The following is a 14,212-nucleotide window of genomic DNA, read 5'->3' as shown; positions in this document are numbered from 1 at the left end:
AGAAGGAGGAGGAGAAGGAGGAGGAGAAGGAGGAGGAGAAAGAGAAGAAGGGGGAAGAAGAGAAGAAGGGGGAAGAAGAGAAGGAGAAGAAGGAGAAGGAGGAAAAGGAGGAGAAGGAGGAGGAGAAGGGGGAGGAGGAGGAGGAGAAGGGGGAGGAGGAGGAGGAGAAGGGGGAGGAGGAGAAAGAGGAGAAAAAGGGGAGGAGGAGGAGGGGAAAGAGGAGGGGAAGGAGGAGATGGAGAAGGAGGAGAAGGAGGAGAAGGGGGAAGGAGGAGCAGAAGGAAGAGGGGAAGGAGGAGGGGCGGGAGGAGAGGAAGGGGAAGGGGAAAAGGAAGAAGAAGAGAAGCTCTACTGAAGTTCTTTCCTTTTCCCAAAATGTATCCCTCAAATGCAGGTACCCATCTAGCCAACGAGCACTTTTTGAGAACCCAGTGCAGGCAACATCATACCAGGAGCTATGGAGAGAGGAAACGGTGCGGAAGTGCAGAAGACACAGAGAATGTTGCTGTCCTCAAGCCCCTCTCCATACATTTGCTTTCACTACATACAGCCCAGCCCTTCTATGGGGCTTGGGTCCAGCATGGAAGGATAGAGAGAAAGAATAGAAAGTCGCCTCCTCCAGCCTTGGAAAGTAATGAGTTGGGATTTGCATCTAGACATCCCTCTCCGAGGCCCCCTGGCTCTTACCTGCAGGGCGAGGCGGTGCACAGAAAAAAACATCTTTGCAGAAATGGCACTGTCAGGTCGGCTCTTCTCCAGGGCAAGTTTCTTCTTCATCATGGCCAATTGCGTCTTCATCTCCAGAGAAGGCCTGGTTTTCCCTTCATCAGGCAAAAGGCTGAAGGGGACAGAGACAGCCAGACAGTCAGCGACAGTTCTTCCTGGAGAGTGTGGCTGAGGAAAAAGAGATGAAAAGGGCTACAAATCTGAATACATTTTCCACTTTGGGCCTGAAAAGACCTGTACCAACAGGTGTTTTCAGCTCCCTGAGGACAGGCATTCTTACCCCCATTTTGCAAATAAGGGAATGAAATGTAAGATGCGAGTTAAATTACCACAATGCACAAAACCAGGAAGTTTCAAGGCAAAATCCAAAGGTTGTCTCACTCCAAACCACATTTCCCTTCTGCCTCCCACTTACCCATAACTCATCTATAGAAAGAAGAGAGTGGGGGGTGACTGGCTGGCTCAGTCCACGGAGCAGGCAACTCTTGATCTACGGGTCATGAGTTCAAGCCCCATATTGGGCATAGAGCTTACTTTAAACACAAAAGGGGGGGGGCGTCTGGGGGGCTCAATCGGTTACGCGTCCAACTTCGGCTCAGGTCACGATCTCACAGTTTGTGAGTTCAAGCCCCACATCGGGCTCTGTGCTGACAGCTCAGGGCCTGGAGCTTGATTCAGATTTTGTCTCCCCCTCTTTCTCTGCCCCTCCCCCACTCACACTCTGTCTCTCTCAAAAGTAAATAAACATTAAAAAAAGTTTTTTTAAGTCAGAAGAGAGTAACAGTTCTCGTGGAGGTTCAAGTGAGAGAATATACATAATGTGCTTATTTATTTAGCACAGGGCCTGGCAAGTGTAAGTACTTGGTAAATGGTGGCACACTGGTAAGTCTAAGAACTCACTGCACAAGTAAGGGGACAGTTTTGTCCCTACTCAGAATAAGCAGGCTACTAGCCCCTTCTCTGCTTCAGAGAAGAGCAGGTGCTCAGGCTCTACCACAGGCTCACAGGACACTCACTTCTTCAACAGATCCTGAGGTAATGGTTCCAAGTCAAATTGGTTCCGGAAAGGTATGGACTCTGAAGTTAGTTGCTCAAAACTGTGTACTGGCAAGGGGGGAGGCACATTCATCCCTGGAGGTCCCAGCTGCGTTTCTGTTTTCTGCTTTCTATAGAGAAAATGGTCTTTCTAGAAAAGCAACAGCGAAGACAAAGCGCTCCTTTCAGAGCCACTCCTTCCCATGAACATCCCAGCCTCCCAGACACAACCCTGGCAAGCCAAACCCCTGGTCTCCAGACCCACTCCAGCAGCACCCTCCTCTGCACTGTGAGGGCCACCACATTTTCGCTCCCTGGCTCCCCATCCTATTGCTGAATTCAGATCATACAGGGACTAGTTGTTTCGTTTTCCCAAAAGGTTATTAATTCATTCACTGAGAAAACTGAACAAGTATTTGTTGGCCAGTGATGTGCCAGGCACGGGGCTGGGGCTGGGGATTCAGCAGTGAACAACAAGGAGCAAGAGATACTCTCCCAGATAGAGGAATCTTCCCGCTCTGTGACTTACTCAGGGTTACAATTACTCATAAGGGGTGGCGTGAGAATGAGAAACTCAAGTCCATTATAACCCCTAGTCCACTGAAGTTCTCTTTTTGTCACACTGGGGATTTGTCTTTAATCGGCCAAAAATTCCCCCTGAATACCCAACACTTCCTCCTAACTTCTCTTCAAGATACTCTTCACCCTCCTACAGGGAGGAGGTAGAGAAGAGAGTCTCAGAATAGAAAATGCTTTGGTAATTATTCCTTAAGAGGGGTTTTCTTTTGCAGATTCTGTTCATTTAAAAAGAACGGAGAAAGGGGGAATGTAGATGAAAGGAAAAATGAAATAAAATAACCAAAACTCTGTACAGAGTAATATCATAAAGGTTTGACCAAAACCTCAAACTTACAGCTACACAGTTCATTCTGCCATCCTGGCTGGAGACAATGCACTTCTTCTCAGCTGGTCTTGAAACAAGAAAAACCACAACTTATTCCCAGCCGTCTTAAACAGAAGCACCACGGGTATTTGTGAATGGTGACCATGAAGATTTCCATCCTCTATTCAGTACTCAAAGATGGCTGGCTAGAAGTCCAAAGGGACCAACTACCCAGAAGCTGCTAAAATCAAGACCTAACCTTACATCTAAATTAGGTTCCCTACCATTCTCTCATATGGTCCCGTTATTTGATTTCATAGCATTAATCTAAATGAGTAATTATACACTTAGGTGTGGTGATGTGTGTAAGGTCTGAATCCCCCACCACCACCCTAAGACTGTAGGAGGTCAAGGACCAAAGTCAATTTGGTTTTTCACTGAATTCTCACTGCTCACCATAGAGGAGATACTCAAGTATTTTTTTATACTGTCATCTTCCTCCTCCTTGCCTGGAACATGGATATGATGGCTGGAGCTCTAGCAGTCAACTTAGACCTTAAAAGCCCCCATGAAACACCTTGAGAAAATGAAACCCATGGGCTAAGGATGATGACCAGAGAGCCAAAAGGAGCTCTGGTTTCTGATTACCTCATGGAGTTGACATACCAGCCCTGGCCCACCCACAACTGGGCTTTTTTTTTTTTTTTTTTTACATAAAAGGAAATAAACCCTTAGGGGCTTTTTGTTTACATCACACACACACACACACACACACACACACACTCACACACTCACATACCCACACACACAAATGCATATATGCAGAATCACTGACAGGAACTTTTTTCTAAATTTTTTTTAATGTTTTTATTTATTTTTGAGACAGAGAGACACAGCATGAGCAGGGGAGGGGCAGAGAGAGGGGGAGACACAGAATCCGAAGCAGGCTCCAGGCTCTGAGCTGTCAGCACAGAGCCCGACGCGGGGCTCGAACTCACGGACTGTGAGATCATGACCTGAGCTGAAGTCAGACACTTAACTGACTGAGCCACCCAAGCGCCCCTCTGATAGGATCATTAAAAAAAAAAAAAAAAAAAAACAAAACAATGAGGGGCTCTTGGGTAGCTCAATTGATTAAGCATCTGACTCTTGATTTCAGCTCAGTCATGATCTCACAGTTCATGAATTCCAGCCTCGCGTCAGTCTGTCAGTTCCAGCCCCGCGTCTGCACTGTGAGTACAGAGCCTACTTAGGATTCTCTCTCTCTCTCTGTTCACGCTCTGTCTCTCTCTCTCTCTCTCTCAAAGATAATAAAATAAACATTAAAAAAATTAATAAATAAACTTAAAAAAAAAAGGAAAGAGAATCAGGTGCTTCCCTCAAAATTTGTTACAACCTCAGCATAGTACCCATCTGATGTTAAAAAAAAAAAAAGAAAAGTAATAAAATGAAATAAGATTCTTAAGTCACACCACATCTAAACAGTCACTTAAGAATCCGAAAGCCTCAGCACTCATGAAAGAAAACCCAAACACTGCCTTTCAATGTTATCGGCATTGCCAAGCCTTTGGGCCTTCACCAAATGATCCTTCTGCTTTGCACATAGGTTCTACCCGCTATCCACTTTGTGCCACAGAGCCGGGCCTTGGGGCTGAGACCAACATTCACATGCTTCACTGAAAACGTTTCCACTAGCTGGGGACGACTAATAAGAAAAACTGATAGTCAGGAAGCATCTGTTTCTTAGACCCCCACAAACACACTGGGCTCTATGTTGCATGCTATTTACGGCCATGATTTGATGTAGAGAAGCACCCCCACATGAAGCACAAAGCGCATTAAATAGAACCCCAGTGGAGCAAGAAGCAAATACAAGAGACCATGACCTTCTTCTCTACGTGGCCTCCTGATACTTGCACTGAGGTGGCTAAAAAGGAGATCATGTAAATGAGGCCCGCACAGGGCAGTGAGGGGTGGCGGGGGGGGACTTGCAGAACACAAGAGTTGAAGGCCCCCACGTTCTAGACACAACACTCACCTTGCACGCTTCTCTGGTTGTTCTGGGATCCAGACGACAACCATATTTCTAACATCTTGAGAGCTGGGAAGTCGTGTCTCATTCAGATCCAGCACTGAAAGCTAAGAGAAACACGTGAAGCCTACATATGGCTTGAAGGTAGCAGCTCCTGACGCATTCGGAACTGGCTTAAGAACCGAATTATCAGGCTAACCTAAAGGGGATGGTGGTGCAGATGACAAAAAGACATTTCTCACCCCTAAATCGTCTTTATAACGCTGCCTCACGAAACCAGACACCGGAATGGGTACTCTACACGAGTGAGCATGTTTAAGCGAAGAGTCCCCCCGCTCCCTGTGACATTAGGGTAGCATTCCCTGAGCACTGACAGCGCAGAACCTGCTTGGGATTCTCTCTCTCCCTCTCTCTCTGCCTCTCCTCTCCTCACACTCAGGTGCATGTGCTTGTGCTCTCCCTCTCTCTCAAAATAAATAAATTTTAAAAAGAGAATAAAATAGAATAGGACAGAAACTATCAAAGAACATCACTCATACTTAGGGTAAGGGTCGTTTTATGCTATTCTGTTGCAAAACGTATTTCTTACTGGAGGTCATAGTTAAAAAAGTTTGACAGTTATCAGAGTAGATGACCTAAAGGCCATTTTGGGTGTGACATTCCAGCATTTTAATTTCCCCGCACTATGAGATGCCAGGGTTTACTTTGTAGCTGAACATGCTCTGTGTAGGACACAGACAGGAAAAGTCTTACCTATGCCAAACAGCCACAGATCAATCCCACTTGTGTCTGGGATTTCTGGAAACAGTATAGTATGTAAAGAAAGGCATTAGCACAGAGCCTAGCATATACTAAGGGCCCAATATTAGTTAGTTATCACTGTCATCATTCAGATTCTAGTCATCCTCAATGTTAAATAACGACAAGTATTTTATCCCCACTAGTAAACAGAAAATGCTGAGGGAGTACCTTTTTAATTCTATGATTTATCTTAGGAGACCTGTCAGTATAGTGGGTGAAATCTTTGTCAGGTAGATCCTTCCGAGGCCTAAAAAATAAGAGTTTCCAAACATGACACAGAGACACGAACAACTTACTGGGACGACAGTCGGTGCTATGAGGAAAAGCCTTGTGCTCATCCACAGAACATCTCAGGGCTTAGTACTCACTGAGTGAATGTATGGTCTCCCCATTCCCTTAAGTTGTGCTTGCTTCTTTGTTCTAGAACAGCTCCCAGACACTGCACACCGCAAACACTTCACAACTGTTTGTTGCATCAAACTGAATTCAGAGCCTATGCCTCCCTCTTTCCAGCCACAGAGAGCTATGTCGCCATCAATAAAAGTTGACTGAGTACCTTTGATGTAAACGTTCAAAGCATATTAAATAAGCAAAATGTGGTATTTCTGTACGATGGAATGTTTTTCAGCCTCAATAAGGAATGCAATTCTGACACACGCTCCAACACAGATGAATCTTGAAGCCATTATGCTAAGTGAAATAAATTAGATGCAAAAGGACAAATATCGTATGATTCCACTTATATAAGGTAGCTAGAGTAGGCGAATTCATACAGACAGAAAGTAGAATAGACATTAACAGGAGCTAGAGGGAGGAGGGAGTGGGGAGTTGCTGTTTAATGGGTACGGAGTTCACGTTTGAGATGATAAAAAAAATTCTACACAGCATCAGGGAAATACAAATCAAAACCACAATGAGATACCACCTTACACCTGTCAGAATAGCTCACATTAACAACTCAGGCAACAACAGATGTTGGCGAGGATGTGGAGAAAGAGAATCTCTTTTGCATTGCTGGTAGAAATGCAGACTGGAGCAGCCACTCTGGAAAACAGTATGGAGGTTCCTCAAAAAACTAAAAACAGAACTACCCTACGACCCAGCATTTGCACTACTAGGCATTTATCCACGGGATAGAGGTGTGCTGTTTCAAAGGGACACATGCACCCCCATGTTTATAGCAGCACTAGCAACAATAGCCAGAGTAGGGAAAGAGCCCAAATGTCCATCGATGGATGAATGGATAAAGAAGATGTGGTATGTACATATATAATAGAGTATTCTGGCAACCAAAAAGAATGAAATCTTGCCATTTGCAACTACGTGGACAGAACTGGAGGGTATTATGCTAAGTGAAATTAGTCAGTCAGAGAAAGACAAAAATCATATGACTTCACTCATGTGAGGACTTTAAGAGACAGCACAGGGGCGCCTGGGTGGCTTAGTCGGTTGAGTGTCCGACTTCGGCTCAGATCATGACCTTGCGGTCCGTGAGTTCGAGCCCCGCATCGGGCTCTGTGCTGACAGCTCAGAGCCTGGAGCCTGTTTCGGATTCTGTGTCTCTCTCTCTCTCTGACCCTCCCCCATTCATGCTCTGTCTCTCTCTGTCTCAAAAATAAACGTTAAAAAAAATTTTTTTTAAAAGATTAAAAAAAAAGACAAAACAGATGAACATAAGGGAAGGGAAACAAAAATAATATAGAAACAGGGAGGGGGACAAAATATGAGACTCTTAAATATGGAGAACAAACTGAGGGTTACTGGAGGGGTTGTGGAGGGGGGATGGGATAAATGGGTAAGGGGCACTAAGGAATCTACTCCTGAAATCATTGTTGCACTATATGCTAATTTGGATATAAATTAAAAAAAAAAAAAGTTCTAGAAATGGATTGTAGTGATGGTTGCACAACACTGTGAATGAACTTAATGCTGCTGAACTGTACACTTAAAAACAATTAAAATGGTAAATTTAATGTAATGCATATTTACCACAAAAACATACTGTCCCCTTACGTTTTCATATCACTTGCACTATATTTATTTGTTAAAACACATTAAGTGTACGAACGAATAAATATTCCAAGGAAGTATAAGATAAAGACCCAACTCCTGAGCCTAATCTATGTGATGCTGGCCGCTGTTTGTTCTCCAGCTCCCTAGCCTCACCTCTGCCCACCCTCCCATTCCTGCTCTATGTTGCATACACGATGGACCCTTTTCCTCATACCTAAAGAACTTCCTCTTGCCTCCTGGCCTTTGGATATGCTATTTCTGTAGTCCAGAACACTCTTCACATCCACCTCCCACCTGCAACGCCCCATTTCACCAGACTGTCCAAATTTCAGGCGTAGGCACAGGTACCACCTGCACAGAAGACGGTGCCCTGAGGAACCCTTCCTGTGTGCTTCCACGCACCCAGGGGTGCTGCTCTCGGCACTCTCGGCACACGGAACGGTTCTCCGCCTCCCCGGCTGGGCTGAAAGCCCTTTGGGGGTAAAGACTGTATCTTGCTGGGGGGCTTGGGTGGCTCCGTCAGTTGAGCGTCCAGCTTCGGCTCAGGTCATGATCTCGCGGTTCATGAATTCCAGCCCTGCATCAGCTCACTGGTGTCAGCACAGAGCCTGCTTCAGATCCTCTGTCCCTCTCTCTCTGCCCCTCCTCCCCCTTTCAAAAATAAAAGACTTAAAAAAATACTGAATCTTGTTTACCACTGAATCCCCAGAGCCCAGCAAAGTGGCCCCCACTAAGATACATTTGTGAATTCAATGAGTGATGACATGAGTGACGTCATGGCCTTTGCCTCCATAGGCCCTGGCTGGGAGAAGCCATCTTCTTCCCGAGGTTCAAGTCCTAGAGAACCAGAAAGTAGTCCTACCCTTTCCCATACGGCATTTGGCCCACCAGAAGCCACCAAAGGTTGCTTACATCAAACAGGAGAAAACGAACCGGTACAAGGACTGCCAGGAGTGCCTTGACTCCAGGCCATAACGTTTCGAATTTAACAAGTCTTAAGCTCTCCACAGACGTCTGTCCCTTCGCTTCCCCTATCAGCAAGCACTAACTGGGAGCCTAGATTCTGTGGGCGATTCAAAAGGAAACCATTGTTTCTGCCTTCAAGAGCTTACAAATAGTTTCATACCTAAAAATAAAAGACAAGAGAGAGAGTATGTGTGGACACAGTTTTCTGATGACCTGCAGAGGCTGATGAGGTGCTCCCCGTGGTGGCCTGAATTGTGCCCACAAATTCTTACGTTGAATCCTGACCCTCAGTACCCCAGAATTTAAGTCCCTCAGTATTTGGAGAGAGGGACTTTAAGGAAGTAATTAAGGCAAAGTGAGGTCATATTAGGCCTGTCTACAGGCCCTAATCCAATGACTGGTGCTCTTATTAAGAAAAGGAGGTAGGGGATTAAGAGTACACTTATCATGATGAGCACTGAGTAATGCACAGAATTGTTGAATCAGTATATTGTACACTTGAAACTAACATAATAATAATATTAACTATATTGGAGTTAAAATTAAGCACTTAATTAACAAAGAAGAAAAAGATATTGGGACAAAGACACACAGAAGAAAGATCATGTTAAGACATAGGCTACCTAGGGGCACCTGGGTGGCTCAGCCGGTTAGGTGTCTGACTTCAGCTCAGGTCATGGTCTCGCAGTTTGTGAGTTTGAGCCCTGCGTCGGGCTCTGTGCTGACAGCTCAGAGCCTGAAGCCTGCTTCAGATTCTCTGTCTCCCTCTCTCTCTCTTCCCCTCTCCCCCTCATGCTCTGTCTCTCTCTCAAAAATAAATATTAAAAAAAAATTTTTTTAATAAAAAAAAAAAGACATAGGCCACCTACAAGCCAAGGAGAAAGGGTTCAGAAGAAAACAACTCTACCAACACCTTATTCTCGGACTTCTAGCCTCTCGACTGTGAAAAAATATATTTGTGTTGTTTAAGCCACATAGCCTAGGGTATTTTGTTACAGTGACCCTAGCAAACTAATATAACCCTATTTTAACCAAGTCCTACAATAAAAATAAAGCTTTCCTTTTGTTTCCCACTGCCTATTCACCATTTCTCTAACTGAACTAGTGGCCTTTTTATTTTTAAGTTAATTTATTTATTTTTGAGAGAGAGAGAGAGAGAGAGACCACCCGAGCTGGAGAGGGGCAGAGAGAGAGAGAGAGGGAGACACAGAATACGCAGCAAGCTCCAGGCTATGAGCCTGGAGCCACCCAGACGCCCTGAACTGGTGTTTTATTTTTAATTTAGCTTTCTCAGAGTCTATGGATCAAGGAAGTCACTCAGAATTTTGAGATAGGAGGCCCATAAGGGAAGACTCCATGATAATTTACCTGCCTTGAAATTTGGAGTCAAACTTTGAACCTTGACACAATAAAGAGGGAGCTTTGGTGAAGGTAAATCCTGATAAATGACCATGAGCAAGTCTCTTGGCCCGGAAGCAGGAATCTGAGATGTTTACAATGGTGAGCACTGGGGATTCATCTAAGAAAAAAGACAAGAAAACATGTAAAATGTCAAAAGGGAGCCAAGCGAAAATAGTTCAAAGATCTTACCAGGAAGAAGCAGGGCTGACTAAATTCACCTTCATTATTCAGAGCTGTTTTGCAGGGAGGGCCCAGGATTCGAGGGTGGCCCCTCTCAACCCGGCGGATCGTTGCCCAGCACTGTGGATGCTGACAAACAGCCAACTTGCAGGTGGTTTCATCCCACTGGCTCTCATCTGGCAAGTCCATAGCTACAACTGGTTTAGGACAAAAGCCAATCGCACAGCTTTCCAGCCCTCTAGAGTAACAACAACCACATAATTAGAGCATATTATACATTAGCCGTGACATCCAGATCTTAATTTGGACTCAAAGCATAAAATATTTCTATTGAACCCATATACATAAGTGATGGTCATAGGATAATTAAGAATTGGGTAACAAGTGGGGCATCTAGGTGGCTCAGTTGGTCAAGCATCCAACTTGGGCTCAGGTCATGATCTCACAGCTTATGAGTTCAAGCCCCACATCAGGCTCTGTGCTGACAGCTCAAAGCCTGGAGCCTGCTTTAGATTCTGTGTCTCCCTCTCTCTCTCTGCCCCTCCCCTGCTTGCACTCTGTCTCTCTCTCTCTCTCTCTCAAAAATGAATAAATATTTTTTAAAAATTAGGTAACAAGCAACTTAGCCATTAAAAAGAATAAGGGGCACCTGGGTGGCTCAGTCAGTTACACATCCGACTCTTGATTTCAGCTCAAGTCATGATCTCACGGTTCCTGAGTTCGAGCCCTGCATCAGGCTCTGCACTGACAACACAAAGCCTGCTTAGGATTCTCTTGCTCCTTCTCTCTCTGCCCTTCCCCCACTTGCTCCCCACATTTTTTAAAAATGAATGAAATCTTGCCATTTGTAACAACATGGATGGATCTAGAGACTATAATGATAAGAGAGCTGAAAAAGTCAAAGATAAATACCATCTAATTTCACTTATATATGCAATTTAAGAAACAAAACAAACGGACAAAGAAAAAAAAAGACACAAACCAAAAAAGAGACTCTTCACTGTAGACAACAAACTGATGGTTATCAGAAGGGAGGTGGGGGGTGGGGGAAGGGTGAGATAGGTAAAAGGGACTAAGAGTATATTGTGATGAGCACTGAGAAATGTATACAATTGTTGAATCACCATATTGTACACCTGAAACTAATATAACTCTGCATGTTAAGTATTTTAGAATTAACATTTTTTAAAAAGAAGCCTGGCGGGGCACCTGGGTGGCTCGGTCGGTTAGGCGTCCGACTTCGGCTCAGGTCACGATCTTGCGGTCCGTGAGTTCGAGCCCCGCATCAGGCTCTGGGCTGATGGCTCAGAGCCTGGAGCCTGCTTCCGATTCTGTGTCTCCCTCTCTCTCTGCCCCTCCCCTGTTCATGCTCTGTCTCTCTCTCAGTCTCAAAAATAAATAAACGTTAAAAAAAATAAAAAATAAAAAAAATAATAAAAAATAAATAAAAAGAAGCCTGGCTAACAAGCAAGTATGAAAACTGCTCAGCATGAAATGGAGGGGGCTAGAGTTTTTGGAGCCAACTGACTTCACGTCTCCTACTTGGCCATTTAGTAGCTGAGTGACTTGGCACTTAAGCAATCTGAGCTTCAGGTTCTTTATCTGTAAAATGAGGATAAGCCTATTTCACAGAGTCATTATAAAAATTAGTTAATGGATATGAAAAGATCTGGTGGGGCACCTGGGTAGCTCAGTAGGTTTAGCATCCAGCTTGAGGTCAGGTCATGATCTCACGGTTTGTGAGTTCGAGCCCCACATCGGGCTCTCTGCTGTCAGCAAAGAGCCTGCTTCGGATCCTGTCTCTCTCTCTCTCTCTCTCTCTCTCTCTCTGCCCCCACCCTGCTCACTCTCTTTCTCTCAAAAATAAAAAAATATTAAAAAATAAAAAAATAAAAGGTCTTATAAGGAAGAAGCGAGGCTGACTAAACTCACCTTATTTAGAGCTGTTTTGTATTTAAGAAAAATAAATTTGAAAAAAGCATAGAGTTCAAAATTAAATATTAGCATCCTTTCCTTTTCCCCTTCATTAATCATTAGGGAGAAGATACCACCATCTCCAAAAAGCCTTATCAAATTAGAACTAAGGCAGTCACAGAAGTGCTTGACATGCCTTTAGATGGCTTGAACCTTTGGAAAACGTGCTTCATTTTTCAAGATGCTCCAATTCTCAAACAGGCAACGAAAATACCCACCAGAAATGAGTGGGTTTACTCAAACATCAAGACAGTAGGCTTGCAGTCACATCAGAGGCCTCTGGCTTTCCATTTACTGGTTGTATGGTCCTAGGCAAGTGACTTCACCTCCCTCAGCTTGCTTCCTCATATAAAGAGGGGATGGGAAATCTCAAAGTAGAATTGAAGAGCATTAAAGGAAATGTACTTTTATGTATCATATACAATAGGGGCTCGATGAGTAGTATCATCTTTCTCTCTCCGGAAATATTTTAGGCAATCACTACCACGTGATCCCTGATAACTTTTCAAAGACAGTATCAATTTCTTCTTCTTTTTATTCAATGCATTTATTGACTGCCAAATATGTGACGGGACCTGTTACAGGCATAGAGAACAGTAATGAACAAAATAAGTCTCTGTTCTGGGGCGCCTGGGTAGCTCAGTGGGTTAAGCTTCCGACTTCGGCTCAGGTCACGATCTCATGGTCTGTGAGTCTGAGCCCCGCGTCGGGCTCTGTGCTGACAGCTCAGAGCCTGGAGCCTGTTTCGGATTCTGTGTCTCCCTCTCTCTCTCTGCTCCTCCCCCGTTCATGCTCTGTCTCTCTCTGTCTCAAAAATAAATAAATGTTAAAAAAAATTTTTTTTAATAAAAAAATAAAATAAAATAAACATTAAAAAAAAATAGCATTTCAAAATAAGTCCCTGTTCTGAAAAGCCTATAAATTAGACCAAAGATAGTGACCTATTGGCATGGGATCACACCTGTCCCATGACTTGTTTTGTCTGGTCTGCACTTTGAGCCATTTTTTTAAAATGGAAATAGTCCACAATGTTCAGATTTCTGGTTCCTCTTAAAGATCAAAATACTTGACAAGACGGTGGTCCCAATTCTGACTAGATAGCAATTGGATGGAGCCAAGCGTCTCCTGGTAGCTTTAAACCAGACCTATTGTTCTATCCAGATGGAGAGGTCAGCCACCAAACCCTATAATCTCTAACCAATGCTACTTCCATTGCCCTTTATCATTGCAGTTGCTCTTGTTTTTCTCATGATAAGGAAGTAGATCTCCACACTCATGTCTCTGTCAAAAGCTGGAAAATTGGGATGCCTGGCTGGCTCAGTCGGTAGAACATGCGACTCTCGATCTCCCATCCTAAGCCTGAGCCCTAGGTTGTTGCCTGTAGCGATTACTCTAAATAAATAAATAAATAAATAAATTTATATATATATATACATATTAATATACATATTTATATATATATATATTTTTTTTTTAAAGCAGGAACATTAAGGGTGACGTGAGAACATGTTTCAAGGGAAAAAAAAAACATTGGTGCTCAGTGGGAACGAGGACAGTTTCTACGTACATGAAAATGATACAACTTAGAAACCACTGCAAAACCATGGTAATGTGTTTGACCGGGAAAGATGTATGATCCTCAATTCAATGAACTAAAAAATAAATACAATTTTAACAGGGCTTGGTTTTGAATGGAAGGCACTATCGCGTTATTCTTACACCGGCTGCTTACTGCCCTTTCGTTACCTGACAAGCCCGAACTGAGGTCCGAGGTCTAGTCATGCCCATTTCTATGTCGCCAGCGTTAGGGCTGTACTGGCAAAGAAGTCTGCGTTCAACAATTCTAGGCGACAAACATCCTTAATGCGATTACAAAGTTGGGAGGGGTGAAAAGATTAAAGATGGACATCAGGTCCCGTAGAATCGAAAAAAGATACCCGCTTCGTTCCGCAAAAGGGAAGTGGGAAAGTCTGGCCTCGGAAGGCCGCGCTACCAAAAGCCACGCCAAACTGTCGGGACGCCGTAGCGCACTCCGAAAACCGGTCCCCTCAAGAGACCGGGCGGAAGAGGCGGGGCCCCGCCCTCCAGGCCCCGCCTTCCGTTGGAAGAGGAGCCCCGCCCCGTCCGCTCGGTCCTAGCCTCGGTCTCCCACTCTAGCCGCCAGGCAGCGCCGTTGCCAGGCAGCGGCACAGAGCACTGTG

General features: G+C 44.4%; 1 protein-coding gene across 5 annotated transcripts in view; it reads right to left on the bottom strand.

Moving 5' to 3' along the window:
- The window catches only part of CD4H9orf43 (chromosome D4 C9orf43 homolog), a 22,149-nt gene extending 7,992 nt beyond the window's left edge, over positions 1-14,157 (bottom strand). For 3 of the 5 annotated variants that reach the window (XM_049627760.1, XM_049627751.1, XM_049627741.1), the window contains exons 1-8: positions 13,758-14,157; positions 10,076-10,275; positions 9,825-9,975; positions 5,669-5,724; positions 4,683-4,785; positions 2,675-2,732; positions 1,743-1,912; positions 688-838 (exon numbers count right to left, since the gene is read on the bottom strand). In XM_049627760.1, the coding sequence (XP_049483717.1) occupies positions 688-838; positions 1,743-1,912; positions 2,675-2,732; positions 4,683-4,785; positions 5,669-5,724; positions 9,825-9,975; positions 10,076-10,226 (840 nt within the window). In that variant the 5' untranslated portion in view covers positions 10,227-10,275; positions 13,758-14,157. The remainder of the gene's footprint in view (positions 1-687; positions 839-1,742; positions 1,913-2,674; positions 2,733-4,682; positions 4,786-5,668; positions 5,725-9,824; positions 9,976-10,075; positions 10,276-13,757) is intronic. The other 2 variants (XM_049627767.1, XM_049627777.1) reach the window with 2 other exon arrangements.
- Positions 14,158-14,212: the final 55 nt, after the last annotated feature.

This window comes from Panthera uncia, chromosome D4 (genome assembly GCF_023721935.1).
Source record: "Panthera uncia isolate 11264 chromosome D4, Puncia_PCG_1.0, whole genome shotgun sequence".
NCBI classification, from domain to species: domain Eukaryota; kingdom Metazoa; phylum Chordata; class Mammalia; order Carnivora; family Felidae; genus Panthera; species Panthera uncia.
The sequence above is the reverse complement of the archived record's forward strand: the minus strand, read 5'-3'. Positions and strand labels throughout refer to the sequence as shown.